At 36.6% G+C, this 23,232-nt stretch overlaps 1 protein-coding gene across 14 annotated transcripts in view; it reads left to right on the forward strand.

Annotated features, from left to right (window-relative positions):
- MYCBP2 (MYC binding protein 2) overlaps positions 1-23,232 on the forward strand; it is a 273,870-nt gene that overhangs the window by 238,206 nt on the left and 12,432 nt on the right. For 11 of the 14 annotated variants that reach the window (XM_049700955.1, XM_049700945.1, XM_049700954.1 and 8 more), the window contains 12 exons: positions 129-289; positions 1,348-1,504; positions 1,674-1,898; positions 3,971-4,036; positions 5,138-5,377; positions 5,696-5,794; positions 15,037-15,117; positions 16,173-16,439; positions 17,141-17,424; positions 19,497-19,593; positions 20,910-21,029; positions 22,790-22,891. In XM_049700955.1, the coding sequence (XP_049556912.1) occupies positions 129-289; positions 1,348-1,504; positions 1,674-1,898; positions 3,971-4,036; positions 5,138-5,377; positions 5,696-5,794; positions 15,037-15,117; positions 16,173-16,439; positions 17,141-17,424; positions 19,497-19,593; positions 20,910-21,029; positions 22,790-22,891 (1,899 nt within the window). The other 3 variants (XM_049700946.1, XM_049700958.1, XM_049700957.1) reach the window with 2 other exon arrangements.

Raw genomic sequence — 23,232 nt, forward strand, 5'->3', positions numbered from 1 at the left:
CTTGGGTATGGTTTGATTTTGTTTACATTTCTGTTACATGAATATCCTTAAAGTATACATTTTTTGTATGGGGGGAAAATTCCTTCCAGCAGACAAATGGATCAACTTGCTTTCAATTTCTGTCTTAGGAGAAAGATACAAGAGTATGTGAACATCCACTCTCAGATATAGTGATTGCAGGGGAAGCTGCTCATCCTTTACCACATACATTTCACCGCTTACTTCAAACGATCTCTGATCTTATGATGTCTCTTCCCAGCGGCAGTTCGTTACAGCAAATGGCCCTGAGGTAATCTTATATCTAAGTATTGTTGGTACCCTGGAAAAGGGATTTTGTGGAGTAGTCAAAGCACAAAATGCTTGAAAGACCTCTTTAAATAGTAAGATAGAAAGAATACCTGCATTATGTGAATGGTGCCCCCCTCATGACTGTCATAATTTAGAATTGTCCTTCTTAGTTCGTGCCTGTTGGCCCCTCTGTAAAATGTGGATAATATACTACTTAGTCCTCTAAATTATCACAGTCTGTAACAGTCTTCCTCACTTTCCCCTCTCTTCTACCCGAAGTCACGTGTCTCAGTGCTACTCAACAGTACAGTCTTAAATGTCACAAAAAGGGAGAGGGAATGAAATCTCAAAAACAGAAATCAAAATAGGATTTTGAATTGAAAAGAATATCAAGAGAAATAGAGCCTAGTCATATGCAGCCAATCCTAAAACTACATTGAAGAGCATCGCCTCCTTTTAAGTCCAGACCTGCTGAGATTCAACATTACTTTTACATTGTGGACCTTGTCAGTAGAGCCAGGTACTAGACTACACATATAAATAAATCCTCCACTGATTTTTATAAGAAATAGGGTGAAGGAGTGATTTTGGCTACCCACATGCCTAACGATAAGACCAGCAGAGAGGAGATTTTGTTTCCTCCTCACAAGATTTTTGAAGTACAAAGTGTGTTATACTATGTGGGATTAGTATGGAATTGTAAGACTAATACATTTAAGAGGCTCTTATAGTTGGGGTAACACTTGTCTACAAAACTGATTTGTTACCTTTTTTGCTTCTGTAGCCTTGACCTTCATGTATCCAGTTTGAAAATGGGTGAACTTCCCTTAGAATTTATATTGTTCGAAAGAAATGACCTTTATTTCTCAAAAAAAAAAAAAAAAGGAATGAATAAAAGCCAGTAGAAATAATTTTATTTCTTGAATTTTTAAAATTTGTATTTTTTGTACCTAGAGCATTAAGATTTCTTGAAATGTTAGCTACAGAGTGCTTTTTTCCAGGAATCCCTTAGAGGTTCCCGAAAAAGAATTTTTTAATGTATTACTTATGCCTTTTTAGATGCTGGAGTCTGAAATTCAAGCAATCTGATCACCAGTTCCTCCATCAGAGCAATGTCTTTCATCACATTAACAATATTTTGTCAAAATCAGATGATGGAGACAGTGAAGAGAGTTTCAGCATCAGCATACAGTCTGGCTTTGAGGCTATGAGTCAGGTCAGTAATTCAGCATTGTTAATACTCAACGATGTATTGAAGGAGAAACTGAAAATTACTTCTAAATAATTTGATTCTTGCTGCTATTTCTTATCTCATGTCAGTTCGTTTTATTATCATGGGAGATGTCCATTTGAGTGTTATAATTATGTATATTTGTTTCTGGTAGGAATTATGCATTGTAATGTGCTTAAAGGACTTAACCAGCATTGTTGACATAAAAACTTCTAGCCGACCTGCCATGATTGGCAGTTTGACAGATGGTTCCACAGAAACCTTCTGGGAATCAGGAGATGAGGATAAAAACAAAACCAAGAACGTCACCATCAACTGTGTGAAAGGAATCAATGCCCGCTATGTATCTGTTCATGTGGACAATTCCCGAGATCTTGGGGTAAGAAAGGAAACTTAATTTGTGGTTCGTTAGTTCTTTTCAGACCTTTATTTATCATGCAGTCTCATTTCTGAGTTTTAGTAAAGAGATTTTCATCTGGAATTCACCAACCAAACTATATTTTTATAGTTCTAAAATAAATCTTAAGTCTAAAAACAGATGAATATGACTGGGAGCACTGTGGAATACCACTTCTAAGAAAAGGTCTGATTACAAATATACCATGGCTATAGCAAAGCAATATAAATATCCGTTCCATGATTTTTTACCTCCATGCCCCCTGTTCAGGCTATTTCCTTGGCCCGGAAGTCCTCTCCTTAAACTCTGCTTTTCATAACCTTCCCAAATCTAAGACCCGATAGACACATCCTCTCCCAGTACCTCATCTATAAAAATTACTCTTTCTCTCCTCTGGGTTCTTTTTTATATTACTCTGATGGCACTTAATTCACTTTGACCGATAGTGTAATTAGCTTTCAGTTTTTAATCCTCACCCCCGGCCATCATGAGGGAATTGGGGGAAGTTCCTGGACTAACCTAAGTAATCATACTTTATGTTCTCCCTAGCTCTAGCTTGTCTACATGTTTCCACTGAATTGAGCACTCTTCTACAAAAAGCACTGAAGAGGAAAAAGCATCCTATTTACTTGAGTGTTCAGAGCCGAGAAAAAAGTAGCACCAACTACCAAACTCCCACGCTTTTACCCCATTCCTGGGGAAGAATACTTCTTGGGATTTTTTTCCCTCTGAATGGAAGTGGCTTGCTAGCAGATATAGTATTAATAAGTCCCCTTGGGCCATTGCTAAGCTGCTCTGATCCCATTTGTGTATTTCCTTTCCCAGGGACAGCCAAAGTGATGGGTTTGGGTCTCCTGTATGGAGAACGCCAACCACAGAAGTTCAGTGTGCAGTCAGAGCACTCCTTGCCATCCACGGTCACCCCAACTTCTGTCCATCAGCTCAGATTCAATAAGGAATAAAGGCTTAGCTAATATATCACTAGCTTACCTCCTCTTGAGACACAACAGTCCAGTTGGTACAACTACTTTATCTTACTTGAAAGTCAGATATAACAAATCAAAACATTTTTCTGTCAGGAACTCACTGCTCAATGCAGTGTGTTATCTTTGATGCATGTTGTAAGCTAGGACACACTTTCCCTCAAAACAATGGTTGCACTCAATTTGACATTTTTGTCTTTTATGAGAGATAATCATGATAATATTCATTTTAAAAGCCCCAGTATGTATGCTGACATCAGCTTTTCTTTTAGGAAACCTCCTCTAATTTATATGCATCATTAAGACTTACATACCTCTGTGTCCCCGCAGCCTGCCCACCACACTGCCATAAACACAGCACTTGTTGATTTGAATTGCATCAGCCTATAGCACTTAAAGTATGCAGCTCTCCAAGGAATTAGTATGTCTGTCTCTTTCTTGATGTGCTTGGCATAAAACTTACTCAAACTTAAGGTCTCTGGCTCTAGTACCAGTGTGACTCTTTTCAGTACTTAAAGGTATTGAATTTCTTTTGATATTTTACTTTGTGTGTTAATGTTCCTTCCCTAGTTTGACAAGGATCTCGAGGGGATAGAACCCATCCCTCTCATATATCCTTCTCCAAGTCCCTAAGGCCATCTGGGTCCATCGTGATACTGACAAGTATTTGTTGCCTAAGCTACCTGTCTTCCTCCTTTTTACAGCCAGAAACAATGAGAATAATGTGATAAAAATGGCACATGAGTAGCAAGGCAAGTTGCTGAAAGACTTCATGATAAAGATAGAATTTAAATGATTAGACTTTGGATGAAAAGAGGGAATGCCAACCTCCTCTCTCAGAGCCCATAGAGAAGGGCTGAAATGTGAGATTCAAGATGGAGTTTGTGAGAATAAGAAAAGAGTGGAGTTGTAGGAACTGTCGTTGGTTGGACAGATGGAATGAAGTCAGTTCGGAAGGACCGTAAAAGACAGGCAGAAGAGTTGATGTTATATTGATAGGCTGTAAGAAATCACTGTCAGTTCTGGAGCCAGGAACATGGCATAGTAACTATTTTGAATCGTTTATTTTAGAATAAAGTTACCTCGATGACCTTCTTAACTGGCAAAGCAGTAGAAGATTTGTGCAGAATAAAGCAGGTAATTAAAACTTTGTCATTAAATGTTTTACTGCCCAGGGAGAAATTTCTTCTTCTCAGTATCCACTGTTGAGTTCTAATTTTGGCATGCCACCCAAGTACAAGTATTATAGGAAATCGTCTATTTACAAAACACTCAATTGGCAAATGGTCCATGTATAGGAATAGTTACAACCATCTCTGTTCTAAACATCTTAGCCATTATCTCCCTAAATCTCTCTAGTGACGAGCAGGTACACCGTGCTATAGCCCTCCACCCTGACTCCTGCTCCCCTGTGGAGACTCAGGGTGCCTTAAAATTCATCATAGATCCGCTTCACAACTGTCACCTTGATTCACCCACACTTCAGGTTGAAATTTAGGTTGTTGTCTTGTAGCTTGAAAATCTTTCAGTTACAACACTGTGACTATATCCAGGTTGAAAATCAATTTACAAACCAACTCTAGAAACAAGTTAAGTTCTATTTGGGCATGTGACCGAGATTCTATATAAACTCACTTACTTGTGAGTGAATAGTGTCAAAAACCATTTTACAGTACACTGAAATTTAATCCTGAAAAAAAGTTGTATTCTCAATGAAATATACTGAAATAAGTAATGACCAATGTGAATTTACATATTATATAATTTTTCTTCAAAAGTAAAATATATTAAGTAACTGCACAGCAAAAATCCTTGCTTTAAATGTGCTTTCATGTGAAGATGCACAAAACAGGACTTCATTGCTTGATCATGTGAGTATTTCTGCTTACAGTCAGTGTAGGTACAGTCATGTAAATTGTTTGCAGTGGTTTCACTTACGTAACTTGTGCTCGGAAGCCATATAGTAAGCAGACCTGCATTTTAATTCTCAACTCCATCACTTACTAGACATCTGCCATCTGTGTCAATTAACCTCACTGTCTTCATCTGTAGCTACTATAGTATTGTATTATCCTCACAAGGTTTAAATAAGATAATCAGTGTGAAATAATCTAATTAGCTTTTCTGTGGCTACAATTATTTGTTATTTGAGCTTGCCGTTATTACTGCAAAGTCTGGGGCAGTGATAAAATAGTAGTACACCTGTATCAGGTTTCTGTCCCTTTTCTGCTCTCCTAGGTCGATCTGGATTCCAGGCACATTGGTTGGGTAACAAGTGAACTTCCAGGAGGGGATAATCACATCATCAAAATTGAATTAAAGGGCCCAGAAAATACACTGAGAGTTCGACAAGTTAAGGTTCTGGGCTGGAAGGATGGCGAAAGCACAAAAATTGCTGGCCAGATTTCAGCCAGTGTGGCCCAGCAAAGGAACTGTGAAGCTGAGACTCTACGAGTGTTCAGACTTATTACATCACAGGTGAGTGTCCTTACTACACATTTTCTAGCACAGGATAAATTGAAATGATATACTACTTCAACAGTAATATCAAGAGGTTAAAAAAATATTTTGGAAAGCTTGTTAGAGATCGCTGGCTACAAACGTGGCCCGTTTTTTTCTTCTCATAGCCCTGAATTCTTGTATTTCACTTTGCATTCATCTCCTGAAGAGAAGAGGTGTGCAGTAGCAATAGCCTAGTAGCATAAAGCCCACAGAGCCAGCTACTGACTCCTCTCTAGCCTTCTCAGAGGAGGTTCTGCCATTGAGTTGTTCTCACCTCCTTCTCTTCTGCACCAGGTATTTGGAAAGCTCATCTCTGGAGATGCTGAACCCACACCAGAACAAGAGGAAAAAGCACTATTGTCATCACCTGAAGGAGAAGAAAAAGTATACAATGTATTTATTTATATTCTAAAAATATTTATTTCACTTTGTTACTTTTGTTCACTGAAATAATCCATGTACTGCTGTGTATTTTAATGTATATGGGATACTAGTTTCTGTGTCTTTAACTAAAACTAAAGTTAATAGTTTTTACTTTAATTAGAAAGAAGATGAAGGAACTACCAGAAGATATTCACTTTTTGTTCATGTATGATCTAGCTGGTATTTTAAGTAACAACAAAATTTGCTCTAAACCTTGGGCTGTTGTGTTTTAATGTTGGCACTTGTAAAATCAGCTTCGTCATTGACTGTGCTGTGCGCCTTCCGCCACCTTCTCTGTCCTTCACGGTTCAGCTCAAAAATACTGTCTTCTCCATGAGCCTCCTTTATGATTGTTCAGGGGAAATCATAAAGAAGGTCGCGGAGAAGACACAAAGTAGTATGTCCTCTGCTAAGCTTCATAGTAATTTCTGTGTCTCTTCTTGGTTTCTCTCTTGTTAGGTTTATTTGTATACATGTTTTATATCTTCTACTTAATTATACCTTCTTAAAGACCAAGTACATGTCTGGTTTGTCTTTATATCCACCATGGCATAAACACACATGTGTTCAGTAAATTTTTATTGGAATAACCTGTTCTTTATACTGTTCTTGAAATTTCTTCTAAAATTCATTTGCCTAACTTATTTGGTCTAAACTAAAGCACTATATCTAAGAGGAGAACCTCATCCATTTTCAAAAAGAGAGGTCAACCCTGACTAGTCTTCATATTCTTGTGTCTTTAGATGCTGTAAATAATCAACTTGACAGCCCTTTGAAAGATAATTTCAAGGACTTACCTAGGCTAACCCTGTGCCTTCTGATACAGTAGCATCTAAATCATCCACATTTTTCTGTTTGGGTTCTGTAAAAAAAAAAAAAAAAATGGGATTTCATAAACTCTGGCGATGTTTTTCAGCATCTTTAGGAGATATTTGCACGACTGCAAGACTGAGTAACTACTCATTAAATCAGCTGAATCTTAACAAATGCCAGTTCTTTGCTAAATAACCTTACAAGCCCTCAAAAAGCTTACCTTCTGTTCTTAGATGTGAACAGTCCATCCCCTCCCTCCCAAAAACAGATCAACAGGAATACGCTACAGTATATAATCTACTTACTAAATGTGTGAAAAATTGCACATCAGTTGCATATCAGGATTTCAGAGTACATTGAGGTTATTGTTTGTGCCCTGGAGTGGTCAGAGAAGGCTTCTTGGGGGATATTAGACTTTGTGTTAGGCCTGAAAGAGAATGGATGAAAGTCAGATTAATAGGATGGGAGCAAGGGCGCCTTGAAGAGGCTGGCCTAACTCTAGGAGAGTGTATGCTGAGGCATTAAGATTGAATAGGAAAGGTTATGCTAGTGGTTCAATGGTGGTGAGATAACATAACTTTTAAGGGAATCATTTTATAAGTCAGGTTTTTGAAGTAAAATTTACATACAAAAAATTCATCTTTTTAAACTGCATCGTTTCAAATTTTGACCAATGTATACAGTGGTGAAATCATTACAAGCAAGTTTTAAAACACATCTCTCCGAGAATTTCCTCGTTGTTCCTTTGCATTCAATCCCCTCATCTCACTCCTAGCCCCTGGCAACCACTGAGATATTTTCTGCCCCTATAATGTTGCCTTTTCCCTGGTGTTATTTAATGGAACCCTGTAGAAAGTAGCCTTTTTATTTTTTTATTATTTTTTAAATATGGTCTTTTTTTAACATCTTTATTGGAGTATAATTGCTTTACAATGGTGTGTTTCTGCTTTATAATAAAGTGAATCAGCTATACGTATACATATATCCCCATATCTCCTCCCTCTTGCGTCTCCCTCCCACCCTCCCTATCTCACCCCTCTAGGTGGTCACAAAGCACCGAGCTGATCTCCCTATGCTATGCAGCTGCTTCCCACTAGCTATCTGTTTTACATTTGGTAGTGTATATATGTCCATGCCACTCTCTCACTTTGTCCCAGCTTACCCTTCTCCCTCCCCATGTCCTCAAGTCCATTCTCTACGTCTATGTCTTTATTCCTGTCCTGCCGCTAGGTTCTTCAGAACTTTTTTTTTTTTTTTTAGATTCCATATATATATGTGTTAGCGTACAGTATTTGTTTTTCTCTTTATGACTGACTTCCCTCTGTCTGACAGTCTCTGGGTCCATCCACCTCACTACAAATAACTCAATTTCATGTGTTTGCTGGCAATCTATATCTTCTTCGGAGAAATGTCTATTTAGGTCTTCTGGACTGGGATGTTTGTTTTTTGTTTTTTTTTTTTTGATATTGACCTGCATGAGCTGCTTTTAAATTTTGGAGATTAATCCTTTGTCAGTTGCTTTGTTTGCAAATATTCTCTCCCATTCTGAGGGCCGTCTTTTCATCTTGTTTATGGTTTCCTTTGCTGTGCAAAAGCTTCTAAGTTTCATTAGGTCCCATTTGTTTATTTTTGTTTCTATTTCCATTTCTCTAGGACGTGGGTCAACAAGGATCTTGCTGTGAGTTATGTCCTAAGACTGTTCTGCCTATGTTTTCTTCAAAGACTTTTATAGTGTCTGGCCTTACATTTACATCTTTAATCCATTTTGAGTGTATTTTTGTGTGTGGTGTTAGGGAGTGTTCTAATTTCATTCTTTTATCTGTAGCTGTCCAGTTTTCCCAGCACCACTTATTGAAGAGACTGTCTTTTCTCTATTTTATATTCTTGCCTCCTTTATCAAAGATAAGGTGACCATATGTGCGTGAGTTTACCTCTGGGCTTTCTGTCCTCTTCCATTGATCTAGATTTCTGTTTTTTGTGCCAGTACCATACTGTCTTGATTACTGTAGTAGCTTTGTAGTATAGTCTGAAGTCCGGGAGCCTGATGTCCAGCTCCGTTTTTCTTTCTCAAGATTGCTTTGGCTATTCGGAGTCTTTTGTGTTTCCATACAAATTGTGAAATTTTTTGTTCTAGTTCTGTGAAAAATTCCGTTGGTAGTTTGATAGGGATTGCATTGAATCTGTGGATTGCTTTGGGTAGTTTATTCATTTTCACAATGTTGATTCTTCCAGTCCAAGAACATGGTATATCTCTCCATCTGTTGGTGTCCTCTTTAATTTCTTTCATCAGTGTCTTATAGTTTTCTGCATACAAGTCTTTTGTCTCCTTAGTCAGGTTTATTCCTAGGTATTTTCATTCTTTTTGTTGCAATGGTAAATGGGAGTGTTTCCTTAATTTCTCTTTCAGATTTTTCATCGTTAGTGTATAGGAATGCGAGAGAATTCTGTGCATTAATTTGGTATCCTGTTACTTTACCAAATGAATTGATTAGCTCTAGTAGTTTTCTGGTGGCATCTTTAGGATTCTCTATGTATAGTATCACGTCATCTGAAAATAGTGACAGTTTTACTTCTTTTCCGATTTCGATTCCTTTTATTTCTTTTTTGTCTCTGATTGCTGTAGCTAAAACTTCCAAAACTCTGTTGAATAATAGTGGTGAGAGTGGGTGACCTTGTCTTGTTCCTGATCTTAGTGGAAATGGTTTTAGTTTTTCACCATTGAGAACGATGTTGGCTGTGGGTTTGTCATATATGGCCTTTATTATGTTGAGGTATGTTCCCTCTATGCCTACTTTCTGGAGAGTTTTTATCATAAATGGGTGTTGAATTTTGTCAAAAGCTTTCTCTGCATCTATTGAGATAATCATATGGTTTTATCCTTCAGCTGGTTGATATGGTGTATCACATTGATTGATTTGCATTTATTGCAGAATCCTTGCATCCCTGGGCTGAACCCCACTTGGTCATGATGTGTGATCCTTTTAAGATGCTTTTGGATTCTGTTTGCTAGTATTTTGTTGAGGATTTTTGCATCTATGTTCATCAGAGATATTGGCCTGTAGTTTTCTTTTTTTGTGACATCTTTGTCTGGTTTTGGTATCAGGGTGATGGTGGCCGCGTAGAATGAGTTTGGGAGTGTTCCTCCCTCTGCTATATTTTGGAAGAGTTTGAGAAGGGTAGATGTTAGCTCTTCTCTACATGTTTGATAGAATTCGCCTGTGAAGAAGCCATCTGGTCCTGGGCTTTTGTTTGTTGGAAGACTTTTAATCACAGTTTCAATTTCAGTGCTTGTGATTGGTCTGTTTATATTTTCTATTTCTTCCTGGTTCAGTCTTGGAAGGTTGTACTTTTCTAAGAATTTGTCCATTTCTTCCAAGTTCTCCATTTTATTAGCATATAGTTGCTTTGAGTAATCTCTCATGATCCTTTGTATTTCTGCGGTGTCTGTCGTAACTTCTCCTTTTTCATTTCTAATTCTATTGATTTGAGTTTTCTCCCATTTTTTCTTGATGAGTCTGGCTAATGGTTTATCAGTTTTGGTTATCTTCTCAAAGAACCAGCTTTTAGTTTTATTGATCTTTGCAATCATTTCCTTCATTTCCTTTTCGTTTATTTCTGATCTGATCTTTATGATTTCTCTCCTTCTGCTAATTTTGGGGGTTTTTTGTTCTTCTTTCTCTAATTGCTTTAGGTATAAGGTTAGGTTGTTTATTTGAGATGTTTCTTGTTTCTTGAGGTAGGATTGTATTGCTCTAAACTTCCCTCTTAAACTGCTTTTGCTGCATCCCACAGGTTTTGGATCGTCATGTTTTCATTGTCATTTGTTTCTAGGTATTTTTTGATTTCCTCCTTGATTTCTTCAGTGATCTTTTGGTTATTTAGTAGCGTGTTGTTTAGCCTCCATGTATTTGTATTTTTTTACAGATTTTTTCCTGTAATTGATATCTGGTTTCATAGTGTTGTGGTCAGAAAAGATACTTGATACGATTTCAGTTTTCTTAAATTTACCAAGGCTTGATTTGCGACCCAAGATATGATCTATCCTGGAGAGTGTCCATGAGCACTTGAGAAGAAAGTGGATTCTGTTGTTTTCGGATGGAATATCCTATAAGTATCAATTAAGTCCTTCTTGTTTAATGTATCATTTAAAGCTTGTGTTTCCTTATTTATTTTCGTTTTGGGTGATATGTCCGTTGGTGCAAGTGGGGTGTTATGATTGTGTTACTGTCGATTTCCCCTTTTATGGCTGTTAGCATTTGCCTTATGTATTGAGATGCTCCTATGTTGGATGCCTAAATATTTACAATTGCTACATCTTCTTCTTGGATTGATCCCTTGATCGTTGTGTAGTGTCCTTCTTTGTCTCTTGTAATAGTCTTTATTTTAAAGTCTATTTTGTCTGATATGAGAATTGCTACTCCAACTTTCTTTTTTTTTTTACTCCAACTTTCTTTTGATTTCCATTTGCATGGAGAATATCTTTTTCCATCCCCTCACTTTCAGTCTGTATGTGTCCCTGGGTCTGAAGTGGGTCTCTCGTAGACAGCATATATACGGGCCTTGTTTTTGTATCCATTCAGCCAGTCTTTATGTTTTGATTGGAGCACTTAATCCATTTACATTTAAGGTAGTTATCGATATGTATGTTCCTATTACCATTTTCTTAATTGTTTTGTATTTGTTATTGTAGGTCTTTTCCTTCTCTTGTGTTTCCTGCCTAGAGAAGTTCCTTTAGCGTTTGTTGTAAAAGCTGGTTTGGTGGTGCTGAATTCTCTTAGCTTTTGCTTGTCTGTAAAGGTTTTAATTTCTCCATCGAATGTGAATGAGATCCTTGCTGGTGAGAATAATCTTGGTTGTAGGTTTTTCCCTTTCATCACTTTAAATCTGTCCTGCCACTCCCTTCTGGCTTGCAGAGTTTCTGCTGAAAGATTAGCTGTTAAGCTTATGGGGATTCCCTTGTATGTTATTTGTTGCTTTTCCCTTTCTGCTTTCTTTATTTTTTCTTTGTATTTAATTTTTGATAGTTTGATTAATATGTGTCTTGGCGTATTTCTCCTTGGATTTATCCTGTGTGGGACTGTCTGCGCTTCCTGGGCTTGATTGACTATTTCCTTTTCCATATTAGGGAAGTTTTCAACTATAATCTCTTCAGATATTTTCTCAGTCCCTTTCTTTTTGTTTTCTTCTGGGACCCCTATAATTCAAATGTTTGTGTGTTTAATGTTGTCCCAGAGGTCTGTGAGACTGTCCTCAATTCTCTTCATTTTTTTTCTTTATTCTGTTCTGAGGTAGTTTTTAATTTTGATAAAGTCCAATTTATCTTTTTTTAAATGACTCATGATTTTTGTGTCTTATCTAATTAAGGTCACAAAGATTTTCTCCTGTTTTCTTCCAGAAACCTTAGAACTTTAGTTCTTTTATTTAGAGCTATATACATTTCAAGTTTTTCTATACAGTATGAGCTAACGGTTGAGGTTCATTTTTTTGGCATGTAGATGTTCAATTCTTCTACTACCATTTGATGAAAAGACTGTCTTTTATCAATAATCAGTTCACTGTAAATATGTAGGTCTGTTTCTGAACCCTATTCTGTTTCTTTAATCTACACATATATTCTTACACCAGCATCAGGCTGTCTTGATTACTGTAGCTTTATAGAGAATCATGAGATAAGATTCCAACCAAGTCTTTTTCAAAGTTGTTTTGCCTATTCCAGGTCCTTTCCATTTCCATAGAAAGCTTAAAATCAGATTGTCAATTTCTTCCTCCCCAACAAATAAATAAATAAAAAGAAACCTACTGGAATATTGATTGGAATTGCACCAAAGTGCTGAGTCGGTTTGGGGAGAATTGACATCTTAATATTGAGTCTTCCTGTCCATGAATATGATATTTATTTAGGTCTGTCCATTTATTTAGATCTTCTTTAATTTCTGCCAGCAGTATTTTATAGTTCAGTTCTGTGTACCTGTCTTACACATTTTATTAAATTGATCCCTAAACATTTCATGGTTTTGATGCTATTGTAAATGATATTTTTAATTTCACTTTCCAGTTATTCATTTCTAGTGTATAAAGATACAGTTGACTTTTTGTATTAAACCTATATCCTCTGGTCCCCTTAAATTCATTTATTGGTTCTGGAAGCTTTTTTGTAGTATCTTTGGGATTTTCTTCATAGATAATCATGTAATCTTCAAAGAAAGTCAGTTTTACTTCTTCCTTTCCAATCTTATGTTACTGCACTGGCTAAGACCTTCACTACCATGTCGAATAAAAGTAGTGAGATTAGTCTTCCTTTTCTAGATCGTAAAAAGAAAGTATTCAGTCTTTCACCATAGATTTTTTGTAACTGCTCTTAATCAGTTTGAGGAGGTTCCTTCTGTTTCTAGTTTGCTGAGAATTTTTATCAGAACGGATTTCTTATGTATTTTTCTTTTTTCATTTTCTTTTATTAAGTAAAATAATCCATATATTGCTATGTTTGTTAATGGATATGCTGTATTTGCTTATATGCAGTTTATTTTTCTTTAATAAAAAAGAAGATGAACTAGAGGCGTGATAGCTGAGTGACACAGTGTTTCTTTTTGGGGTGATGAAAATGCTCTAAAATTGACTGTGGTGATGGTTGCACTGATTTGTGCATGTATAATATATAAACCATTGAACTGTACACTTTGAATGAATGAATAGTATGGTATGTCAAAAAAGCAAAATGAATTATGAAAGAAGTTAAAAGGCCATCCTATCTAAAAGGAATCCATTTGTTAATGTATAATCTACTAGTATTTTAAGTAGCAAAAAAAAAAAAAAAATTATTCTACAAATTTACTCTCCTTAGTAGATACAGGGATATTGCAGTTACCCATTCTTTTTGAGTGAGCTTTGGTAGTTGTGTCTTCCAAGTAATTTGCCCATTTCATCTAAGTTGCTGAATTTATTGGCATAAGTTGTTCATAATATACTCTTATTATCCTTAGACTCTATAGTGATGTATCTTCTTTTATTATATCTTTCCATCTGTTTTCTGGATTTGATTCGTTCTTTTTCTGGTTTCCTAAGGTCCTAATATGATGACTCGAGACCTTTCTTTTCTCATATAAGTAATGCTGTAATCTTCTAAGCACTGCTTTAGTGTCACACATTTGGGTGCATTGTTTTTTTCATTTCATTAAATTTAAAATATTTTCTGACTTCTATTTTGATTTCTTCCTTGACCCCTGGGTAATTAATTTCTAAATATTTGGGAGATTTCCTGATAGCTTTGTATTATTGATTTCTAGTTTAATTCTATCACAGTAAAAAATATATATAAATTTCGTATAATTTCATCCCTTTTAAAACTGTTAAGACCTGAATTCTGACTCATAGTATGGTATAGTTTAGTGAATATCCATGTACACTGGAAAAGAATATGAACTCTGCTGTTGTTCTGTGAAGGGTTCTATAAATATTGATTTATTCATTTGGCTGATAGTTTTGTTCAGGTCTGTAAGAACCTTGCCGATTTTTGTTTCTTTGCTCATTTTCTTGTTCTGTCAGATACAGAAAGAATTTTGAAGTGTCCGACTACATGGATTTGTCTTTTTAGATTTTAGTTTACCTGGTTGCCCATCTCAGCTCTCTGATGGGCACCCAAAAAAGTTATGGTTTTGTAGATTATCAGCTTTTCTCATTGTTAAGGTGGGAGTGATATTCTCTTGTGGCTTTCTCGATCCTCGGAAAAGTGAAACCAAGAGTTATTTTTAATTCTAATACAAGGGTGGTTTGCCTCAGTTTTCTTACCTGTAAAACAGGCAAAACATCAGATCTTACCTCATGGGGTTTTTGTGAGGATTAAATAAGATTGTGTGTTTATGTGTTTCATATTTATCCACCACTTGAGAGAGTGCCATACACATGCTAAGCACTATAAAACGTCAGCCTTCATTTTTCTTCTTATGATACGCTTCTTTGTTTACTGTTGGTGTTGGAGTAGCTTGATTTAAGGCCACCATTGTCAGAGAGTTTTCTTAAGACACTTTCCTTTTAACCAAATGTCATTTTCCTGAGTTGCTCTTCTAATAACCAAATGTAGGATATGAACTAATAATGTTCAGAGTTGAGAAATAGATTCAATCAAACTGACACAGATTGACTAGATTAAAGAAATCCGTGAAGTATATATACTTCTCTGGATTTCTTAAATTCAGAAATTTTGCCCTTTTTATAGCCACCTTAGCCAACAGTGATTTCTTCAAGCTTTTTATCCTTTGTCCTAGTATTACAGATCTCCATTTAAAATAAATCCACCTTGTAAAAATACCTGCATAATTATTTCTCAAGATGCTTCAAAATGTCAAATATACATATTTTATTGAAAGAGCCCGCTTCCTTTTTTTCCTTTTTGCTGTATAAAGGCAACTTCAGATGCTGACCTGAAAGAACATATGGTTGGAATCATATTCAGCAGGAGTAAACTGACTAACCTACAAAAACAGGTTGGTTAACAGCCATTTCATTGTCTTCATCAATTTTTGTTTGTTTGTTTTTAGGGTGTAAAGCATTTTCCAAACTTTATGGAGGCTTTTCTGTGCTGACTCTTTCATAGGTCCTGCAGAATGTGTCTGCCTTTTTCTAGAGAGGAAGGAGCATATTGGCATACCTGCATCACTTTAAAGATTTTGTTATGAATGTTAACTTTCTTACCTTGCTGCTCTTTGTTTTTCTCATTTTCAGGTAGCTTGTTTCATTTTGGTGTCAAGTACCCAGCTATATCAGATTTCATTTGCATTTCCTGTGTTCCTTTCCCCCCCTGTTTTTTTGTTTGTTGGTTGATTTTTTTTTAATTATTTTGCTGAGCAATTATAATGTTAACTAAACCAGTGTTAATATTTTTAACTATCAGGAGATGGGGGAGTAGCCTAGATCATTCATATAATGGGGGTTCGTTTAGGGGTGCCTACATAACAAAATTAGCCCTTCAGAAGTCAAATAAAATATTGACTTTTGAATTAGGTTTTAAATTGGCCATTATTTTAACTTTCAACACCATTAAATCTTTTAAATAAATCACATAAATTTATGTGTGCTTTATCTTTTTAACAGCATTTTATTGAATCTTAGAAGCTACCAATTGTAAAATGTGCTGTTATTTTATGTATCGCTAAAAAAATTTGCAGCCAATTAAGTTATGAATTGCATCAATTATAAAGCACATTATGAATAGAAATGTTAGCGTGTGGGGGGAAATGTGTCTTAGAAGTGATTAAATATGGTGATTTGTTTTCATTTCATGTCTTAAACCACAGGCAGGGGAATTGGTAACTAGTATATAATTTGTTTCTATACTAGTTGATTTAAATACTCAGATTTTTAATCATGGTTTGCCTAGTTTTCCTTAATTGTTTTTAAGATGAGTTAAGAGAATGGTATGATGGAGAATTAACTGGGAGGAAGAGTATTAAATTATCAACTAGTATTCTTGTTTTGTTTTGGTTTTAACTAGGCCTTACAAATAATGTTTTTACATTTTCTTTATGTTGCCCTCAAATAGGTGTGTGCTCACATCGTCCAGGCTATTCGCATGGAAGCCACCAGAGTTCGTGAGGAATGGGAACATGCCATATCAAGCAAAGAAAATGCCAACTCGCAGCCCAACGATGAAGATGCCTCCTCCGATGCCTACTGCTTTGAGCTGCTCTCCATGGTGTTAGCCTTGAGTGGCTCCAACGTGGGCCGGCAGTATCTGGCCCAGCAGCTGACTCTGCTCCAGGACCTCTTTTCACTGCTCCACACCGCCTCTCCACGCGTCCAGAGACAGGTGACTGATCACACCACTTACCTGTAGGCTTATTTTGTTACTTGAAACATTGTTAAAAATTACTCTAGCAAAGAGAATCAGGGGTTTTTGTTTGGTTATTTTTTGTTGTTATGTTTTGGATTGTATTTTAACCCCATGTTTTTTGTTTTTGACTCATTGTAATGAGAATATGGAAGAACATAATATGTTCCATTTTAGTAATGTGTTATTGTGATAAAAGAGTATTCTGCTACTGAATATCTTATTCATGAGGTATATAATGTATATAATGACCAAGTAAGAGACGTTTTTTTTTCTTGCTGCCCTGGAGTGGTAGTTACCACTTGAGAAATTAAATCATGTTTAAATCATTTCTCTGTCCTTCTCAAAGCTTTTGAAGTCATAGAACAGCAGCTAGACTCATTAAAAAAGATGAAAACTTTAAAACACCAATCTTTTTTTTTTAATTTTTATTTTATATTGGTGTATAGTTGATTAACAATGTTGTGTTAGTTTCAGGTATACAGCAAAGTGATTCATTTATACATATATACGTTATCTATTCTTTTTCAAGTTCTTTTCCCATTTAGATGATTATAGAATATTGAGGAGAGTTCCCTGTGCTGTACAGTAGGTTCTTGTTGGTTATCTGTTTTAAATATAGCAGTGTGTACATGTCAATCCCAAATCTTTAAATAGGATTCTTTTATTTTTCTTACCAGGTGACCTCCTTACTAAGACGAGTTTTGCCTGAAGTCACCCCTAATCGTCTGGCCAGCATTATAGGAGTGAAATCCCTCCCCCCAGCAGATATCAGTGATATTATTCATTCAACAGAGAAAGGAGATTGGAATAAGCTAGGTATCTTGGACATGTTTCTAGGATGCATTGCCAAAGCACTCACAGTACAGCTAAAAGCCAAAGGAACCACCATCACAGGAACAGCTGGTACCTCCGTGGGCAAAGGAGTTACAACAGTTACCCTTCCAATGATTTTCAATTCCAGGTTGGTCATTGCATATGTTTTGGTACAAAAATAGAACAGAGTAAGCTACTGTTTGAAGAATTCAGACCTTTCAAATTCCCTCTTATTTGCTTATTTACCAGAAATAGAAGCCATAAATGACTGGCCCATGTATGAAAGAGAATGCTGTGTATAATAAAAGTGTCTTTTCAAATTAGGGAGGAGGGATTTCCCAGGTGGTCCAGTGGTTTAAGACTCCGCCTTCCAATGCATGGGGCGTGGGTTCTATCCCTGGTCTGGGAACTAAGATCCCACATGCTGTGCAGCACAGCCAAAAAATTTTTTAAAAAATTAGTGGGGAAAGGAAAATCTGCTGAGTATATGATGTTAGAGTACTTCCCAAATACAAAAGAAAAAAAAACCAAACTGTAGGCCCTCACACCATTACAAAATAAACTTGAGATCAATTAAAGGTTTGTATATTTTTGTTTTTACACTCTAGTAGGACAAATTATAGAAGAATATTTTTGTAATCTTCAATTTGGGAAGATGTCCTTAAATAAAACACAGAACCCAAAAGTAACAGGGGAAAAGACTCAGAGATTTGGCTACATAAAAGTGAAAATGAATTGATCGACAATACTTTTAAAATACAAACAACTGACTTGGAAAAAAATATTTAACACTTATATAGTAGGCAATGAATTATTAGTCATAATATTAGAAGAATGACTATAAATCAATGAAAACAAAAGACAAACAACTGATACAAAAATAAATGCCAAGAGTAGTCACTTCAGAGAAGAAAAGTTACAAATGCCAATAAGTAAATGAAAAGATACCTCACTGGTATTCAGAGAAATGTAGATTAAAACAATAGTAAAATATCTTTGCATTGGCATAATTATGAAGAAATAGACAGTTTTTATGACATCTAATGTAAATTGCCGTAACCTTTTTGGATGCCAGTTTGATAACATATCACTGTATTTAAAATGTGTATATCCTTTGACCTACCAATTCTACTTCTGTAGAACTGTTTCTCTCAAACATGTTCATACATGTGCAGAAGGATATATATACAGGGCTGTTTGTTATAGAATTGTGTGTAACAGCAGAAGATTAGAGACATCTGGAATAATGCTAGTCAAAGAGCCAATTCATAACATTAAGCAAATAGCACTAGAATGTAAATAAGTATATTGCTTCCTTCATCTGGATAGTCTTCCTAGGGGAAAAAAAATGTGAACTGAACTAAACAGTAGTACAGTAAGTCCCCTACATACAAATGAGTTCCATTCCAAGAGCGCGTTTGTAAGTCCAGTTTGTTCATTAAGTCCAACAAAGTTAGCCTAGGTACCCAACTAACACAAGCGGCTATATAGTACTGTACTGTAATAGGTTTACAATACTTTTCACACAAATAATACATAAAAAACAAACACAAAAAAATAAACGTTTTTAATCTTACTGGGTACAGTACCCTGAAAAGTACAGTAGTATAGTACAACAGCTGGCAGGCCTACAGGGGCTGGCATCGAGTGAACAGACAAGAAGAGTTACCGACAGGAGGAGGGAGAGGAGGTGGGAGGTGGCAGAGCTGAAGGATCGTCAGCAACAGGAGACGGAGGGGAGGGCAAGCTGCAATTTCACTCACGCCTGATGCTGATGGCACAGGTTCTGGTTCCTTGCTGGAACCAGATGCACGTTTGCATCTTTCAGAGTTTGTCACTTGAAGGCTTGTATGTAGGGGACTTGCTGTATGCTCAGTGATATAGTTGACATATTCTGGTGCAAGCTCTTATCTTTATGTGGACTGGTAACAAATAGTTTGTGTTCTATTGATATAGTTTGAATAGTACTGTTCTAAAAGATGCATACAAAAATAATATGTAAACAGTGAAATATTTGAAAGGGAACACATATCAGAATAGCTACTCCCTTGGGGTTGAAGAGGTGGATTACGAATAATGTTGTCATTAATTTTCTTTTAAAATGTCCTGACTGGTTGAATCATTTTAAAAATTAAAATGCTGCATGCTGAAATAACAGTTTTCATCTTATTCATTTGTAACACTCACTGATTGGTTTACAAATGCTGACTTTTCTTGTAGTTATATCCGACGAGGTGAGAGTCACTGGTGGATGAAGGGCTCAACTCCTACCCAGATCTCGGAGATCATCATTAAACTCGTTAAGGATATGGCGGCAGTAAGTTCCCATCCTCCTGATCATTATGTCAGTGAAGTACAGTAGGAACCTGATTAACAAAACGAGTAGCATAATCATTCTGCTGAATTGAGAGAACATTCATGTTATTTTGCTTTGCTTACAAGGTCCATTTAGTAGGTTCACTATCTCACGATCTGTCTTTCCAGCTGGTGATAAATTTTCCCTTTGTGTAAACTATGTTCATTTCAAGCTTCCCAATTAATTTACTTGAGAATTATCACATAAGTCTTCTAAGACTTTAAAACTTAAAAAAAAAAAAAGTATACTCTTTGAACCCGAAAAAAACAGCCTGAGCCCAAGAGCCTAAAGGAAAAAAAGGGCTTTTCAGAGCAAAGGTTTCTCGCTGTCTTTTAGTTCTCACAGTTTATGAACGTCCTGTACTGCTGTCTTTAGGTGTTGCTTTTGCAGGGAGATCCCGGAGTGTGGAGGAAAGGGAATTACTTCTCAGAGTGCCTGGCTCTCACTGGTTGCTCCATGTTAGTTTCCTCACATTCCATTGTATTTCCAGGAGTTCAGCCCGAAGAGGGCAGGACACTGTGGATGATAGGTTCCTGAGAGGTAGAGTAGACAGCAAGCATTTTGGAAGAGGAGGAATTGGAATGTGAACTGTCCCTTTAAAGATTGATAGCGTGTGGATATGAGACGAGTAAGGATATTCTGGGGAAATATGAAGTTCTGTCACTTTTCCCAACAGTTTGGACATTTCCTCAATCAGAGAAATGGAGAATTTTTTCCATTCTCAAATAGGCTTTCTGAGTAAATAGGCTTTTCATTGGATGAAAATATTTATGAAAGATGTTTAGGAACACTGAAACTCTCTAGGAGTAACATGTTGGTGTTCAGTAAAAATCACATTAGCAAATTAAGGTAGTTGTAATTTAAACCCATTTATGCTCTCAGGTTCCAGTAATATTCTTCTAAAGCACTTAGCTTAGCTGTATGAGCTCCATGTCAAATAACAGGGTTTCATGATCAGAATTTCTCAGTCATAGACAACCTAGTATTTGTTATGTTTTTATCTACATGTAAGATGAAATGCCCTTGAACTCTGTAAGAGAAGAGTATTGAGAACTTAAATTTTTATTTACTTTTCTTTTGAATCATCAAAATAGTAAGTAGAAGTTGAATTGTTCATATAGTTGTGAAGGATTTTTATATTAAAGTATACCCCTTGATCTAAGATTCCACTAGCAAATAAATTTTCCTTTTTGGTGAAAGATGTTCAGAGAACAGAATCTGCTCCTTTGATTATACCTCTCTGGTTGTTTATTAAATTATTCTGTCCTGCTCATTAGGGTCATTTGTCAGAAGCGTGGTCCCGAGTGACAAAAAATGCCATTGCAGAAACCATCATTGCCTTGACCAAGATGGAGGAAGAATTTAGATCTCCAGTGAGATGTATTGCAACAACTAGGGTAGGTTTCCTTTCATTTGGTCTATATTGTTGCATGTTCTTTTTCAGTAACAGATTTGAACAAATTTAAATCAATAAGCCAGCTTAATTTACTTTTCTAAAAAATTTATTTTATTGAAGTGTAGTTGATTTATAATGTGTTAATTCCTATTGTACAGCAAAGTGATTCAGTTATCTATCTATCTATCTATCTGTCTATCTATATATATAAATATATACATTCTTTTCCATAATGGTTCATCCCAGGACATCGAATGTAGTTCCCTGTGCTATACGGTAGGACCTTGTTGTTTGTCAGTTCTCTGTATAATAGTTTGTATCTGCTAATCTCAAACTACCAATCCATCCCTCCCCTACCCACCTCACTCTTTTTTCTTGCCAAATATTGTATTTATTGAAAAAGTATGAAGGGCTTTTTTGAATTATAAGCTAAGCCTGGTAATTTTTAATGTTCACTGTTACGTGTTCTTTATCACTTGTTTTTGTTATTATTTAGGGAGCTAAGGATATACTCATTAAAAAAAAGCTAAATTACCTATATGTCAGTGTACTGCCTTTCTGATGATGTGTTTACTGTTAATTTTAGTGTCAGCATGAGGTTGTGATAGACTGAAGGTCCTTTAAAGATAAGGCCCCTGCCTACTCCTTCTGTAATAACTCAGTTGTCCTAAAATAGAGTCTTGTAGCCTACTTACTGAATGTGTAGGCCTTACTTTTCAAAAGCAGAAAGTGTGTGCCCAGGGCACAATGGGGCAGAATCTCTTAGGAAGTGAGATTGCATCCTTCAGATGAGATGTAATCTATTGTAAATTGTAATCTACCAAATTTTATGTCCCATATACTTCCAAAAGAGATTTGAGATTTCCTTGAAGCAGGGCAGTTGTGACAGGGTTAGGAAGAAGTCAAAGCTGGTAGAAATTGCTTAAGTTAATCCTCAGAAGTCTGAAAAAGAAGATACATTTTATCTCCCTTGGGCAGAAAAAGCCAGTTTATGCCATGTTTCCAGTGACTGTGCCTCTGAAGCAGCTGCTCTGACAGTCACCTTTCCCACCACGTATACGCTGCACTCGTTCTTCAGTAGGCTCTCCCCTTTCTCCTTGCATAACTTTTTCTTCTGGCTTCTCTTTCCCTATTTTATTTCCCCCTTACTCTTCATGTCCAGTGATGCTCACATGCACTTCTCAGAGTTGAGACAGTTAAGTATTATTTTCTGTTTTTCAGTAATGAAGAAATATGTTATTCTGTGTAAAAATGAAGCTTGCTCTTTAAGCCTCAGAAAGTTTTAAAGTATTTTTGAGGGCAATTTTCTAACGCTTGTAAGACGTTTACTTATTTCTGACAAAGTGTACCCAGCATAGTGCTAGACTGTTAGAGGCATAGAGATTTCCTTGGAATTTAATGCCTCAGGCAGATATTAGTTGGAAAATGTGTAGAAGGCATTGGTTTATTAAATATGTAAATTTATGTATTGATATGTTGTTTACATATCAGAATAATAAAGGTTAATTTTATATGTCAGGTAGACAACAGAATGGTTCATCAGAGCAACAGTCATTTACTCAGTATGTGTTTGAGTGCCTACTCTGTGCATGGCACACACAGTAGAGGGCGTGGCTACCTGGTACCACACCAGGAAGACTTGAGTGCCACTGGGGATCTACGTCTTTTCAAGTCCAGCTAGCCTTCACTGAGCTGTGGCGGTGGGTGCTCTGTAAGGCGTAACCCCACGCTCTGTAGTGTAACAGCCTTTCCCTTCGGCAGCTCTGGCTTGCTCTGGCGTCGCTGTGTGTTCTCGACCAGGACCACGTGGATCGCCTCTCCTCAGGGAGATGGATGGGAAAGGATGGACAACAAAAACAAATGGTAAGATCAGAGTTATTTTATAAAAATTTAGCTTGTTTTTCTTTACAGTAAACTTTGGCTTAGCCTTAAAAAAAAGGACTCTAGGGGCTTCCCTGGTGGCACAGTGGTTGAGAGTCCGCCTGCCGTTTCAGGGGACGCGGGTTCGTGCCCCGGTCCGGGAAGATCCCACATGCCGCGGAGCGGCTGGGCCCGTGAGCCATGGCCGCTGAGCCTGCGCGTCTGGAGCCTGTGCTGTGCTTCGCAACGGGAGAGGCTGCAACAGTGAGAGGCCCGTGTAGCGAAAAAAAAAAAAAAAGGACTTCACGTGTCAAAATACACAGTTAGTGGAACTCTTGAAAAAT

The sequence above is a fragment of the Orcinus orca genome, chromosome 18, assembly GCF_937001465.1.
Source record: "Orcinus orca chromosome 18, mOrcOrc1.1, whole genome shotgun sequence".
NCBI classification, from domain to species: domain Eukaryota; kingdom Metazoa; phylum Chordata; class Mammalia; order Artiodactyla; family Delphinidae; genus Orcinus; species Orcinus orca.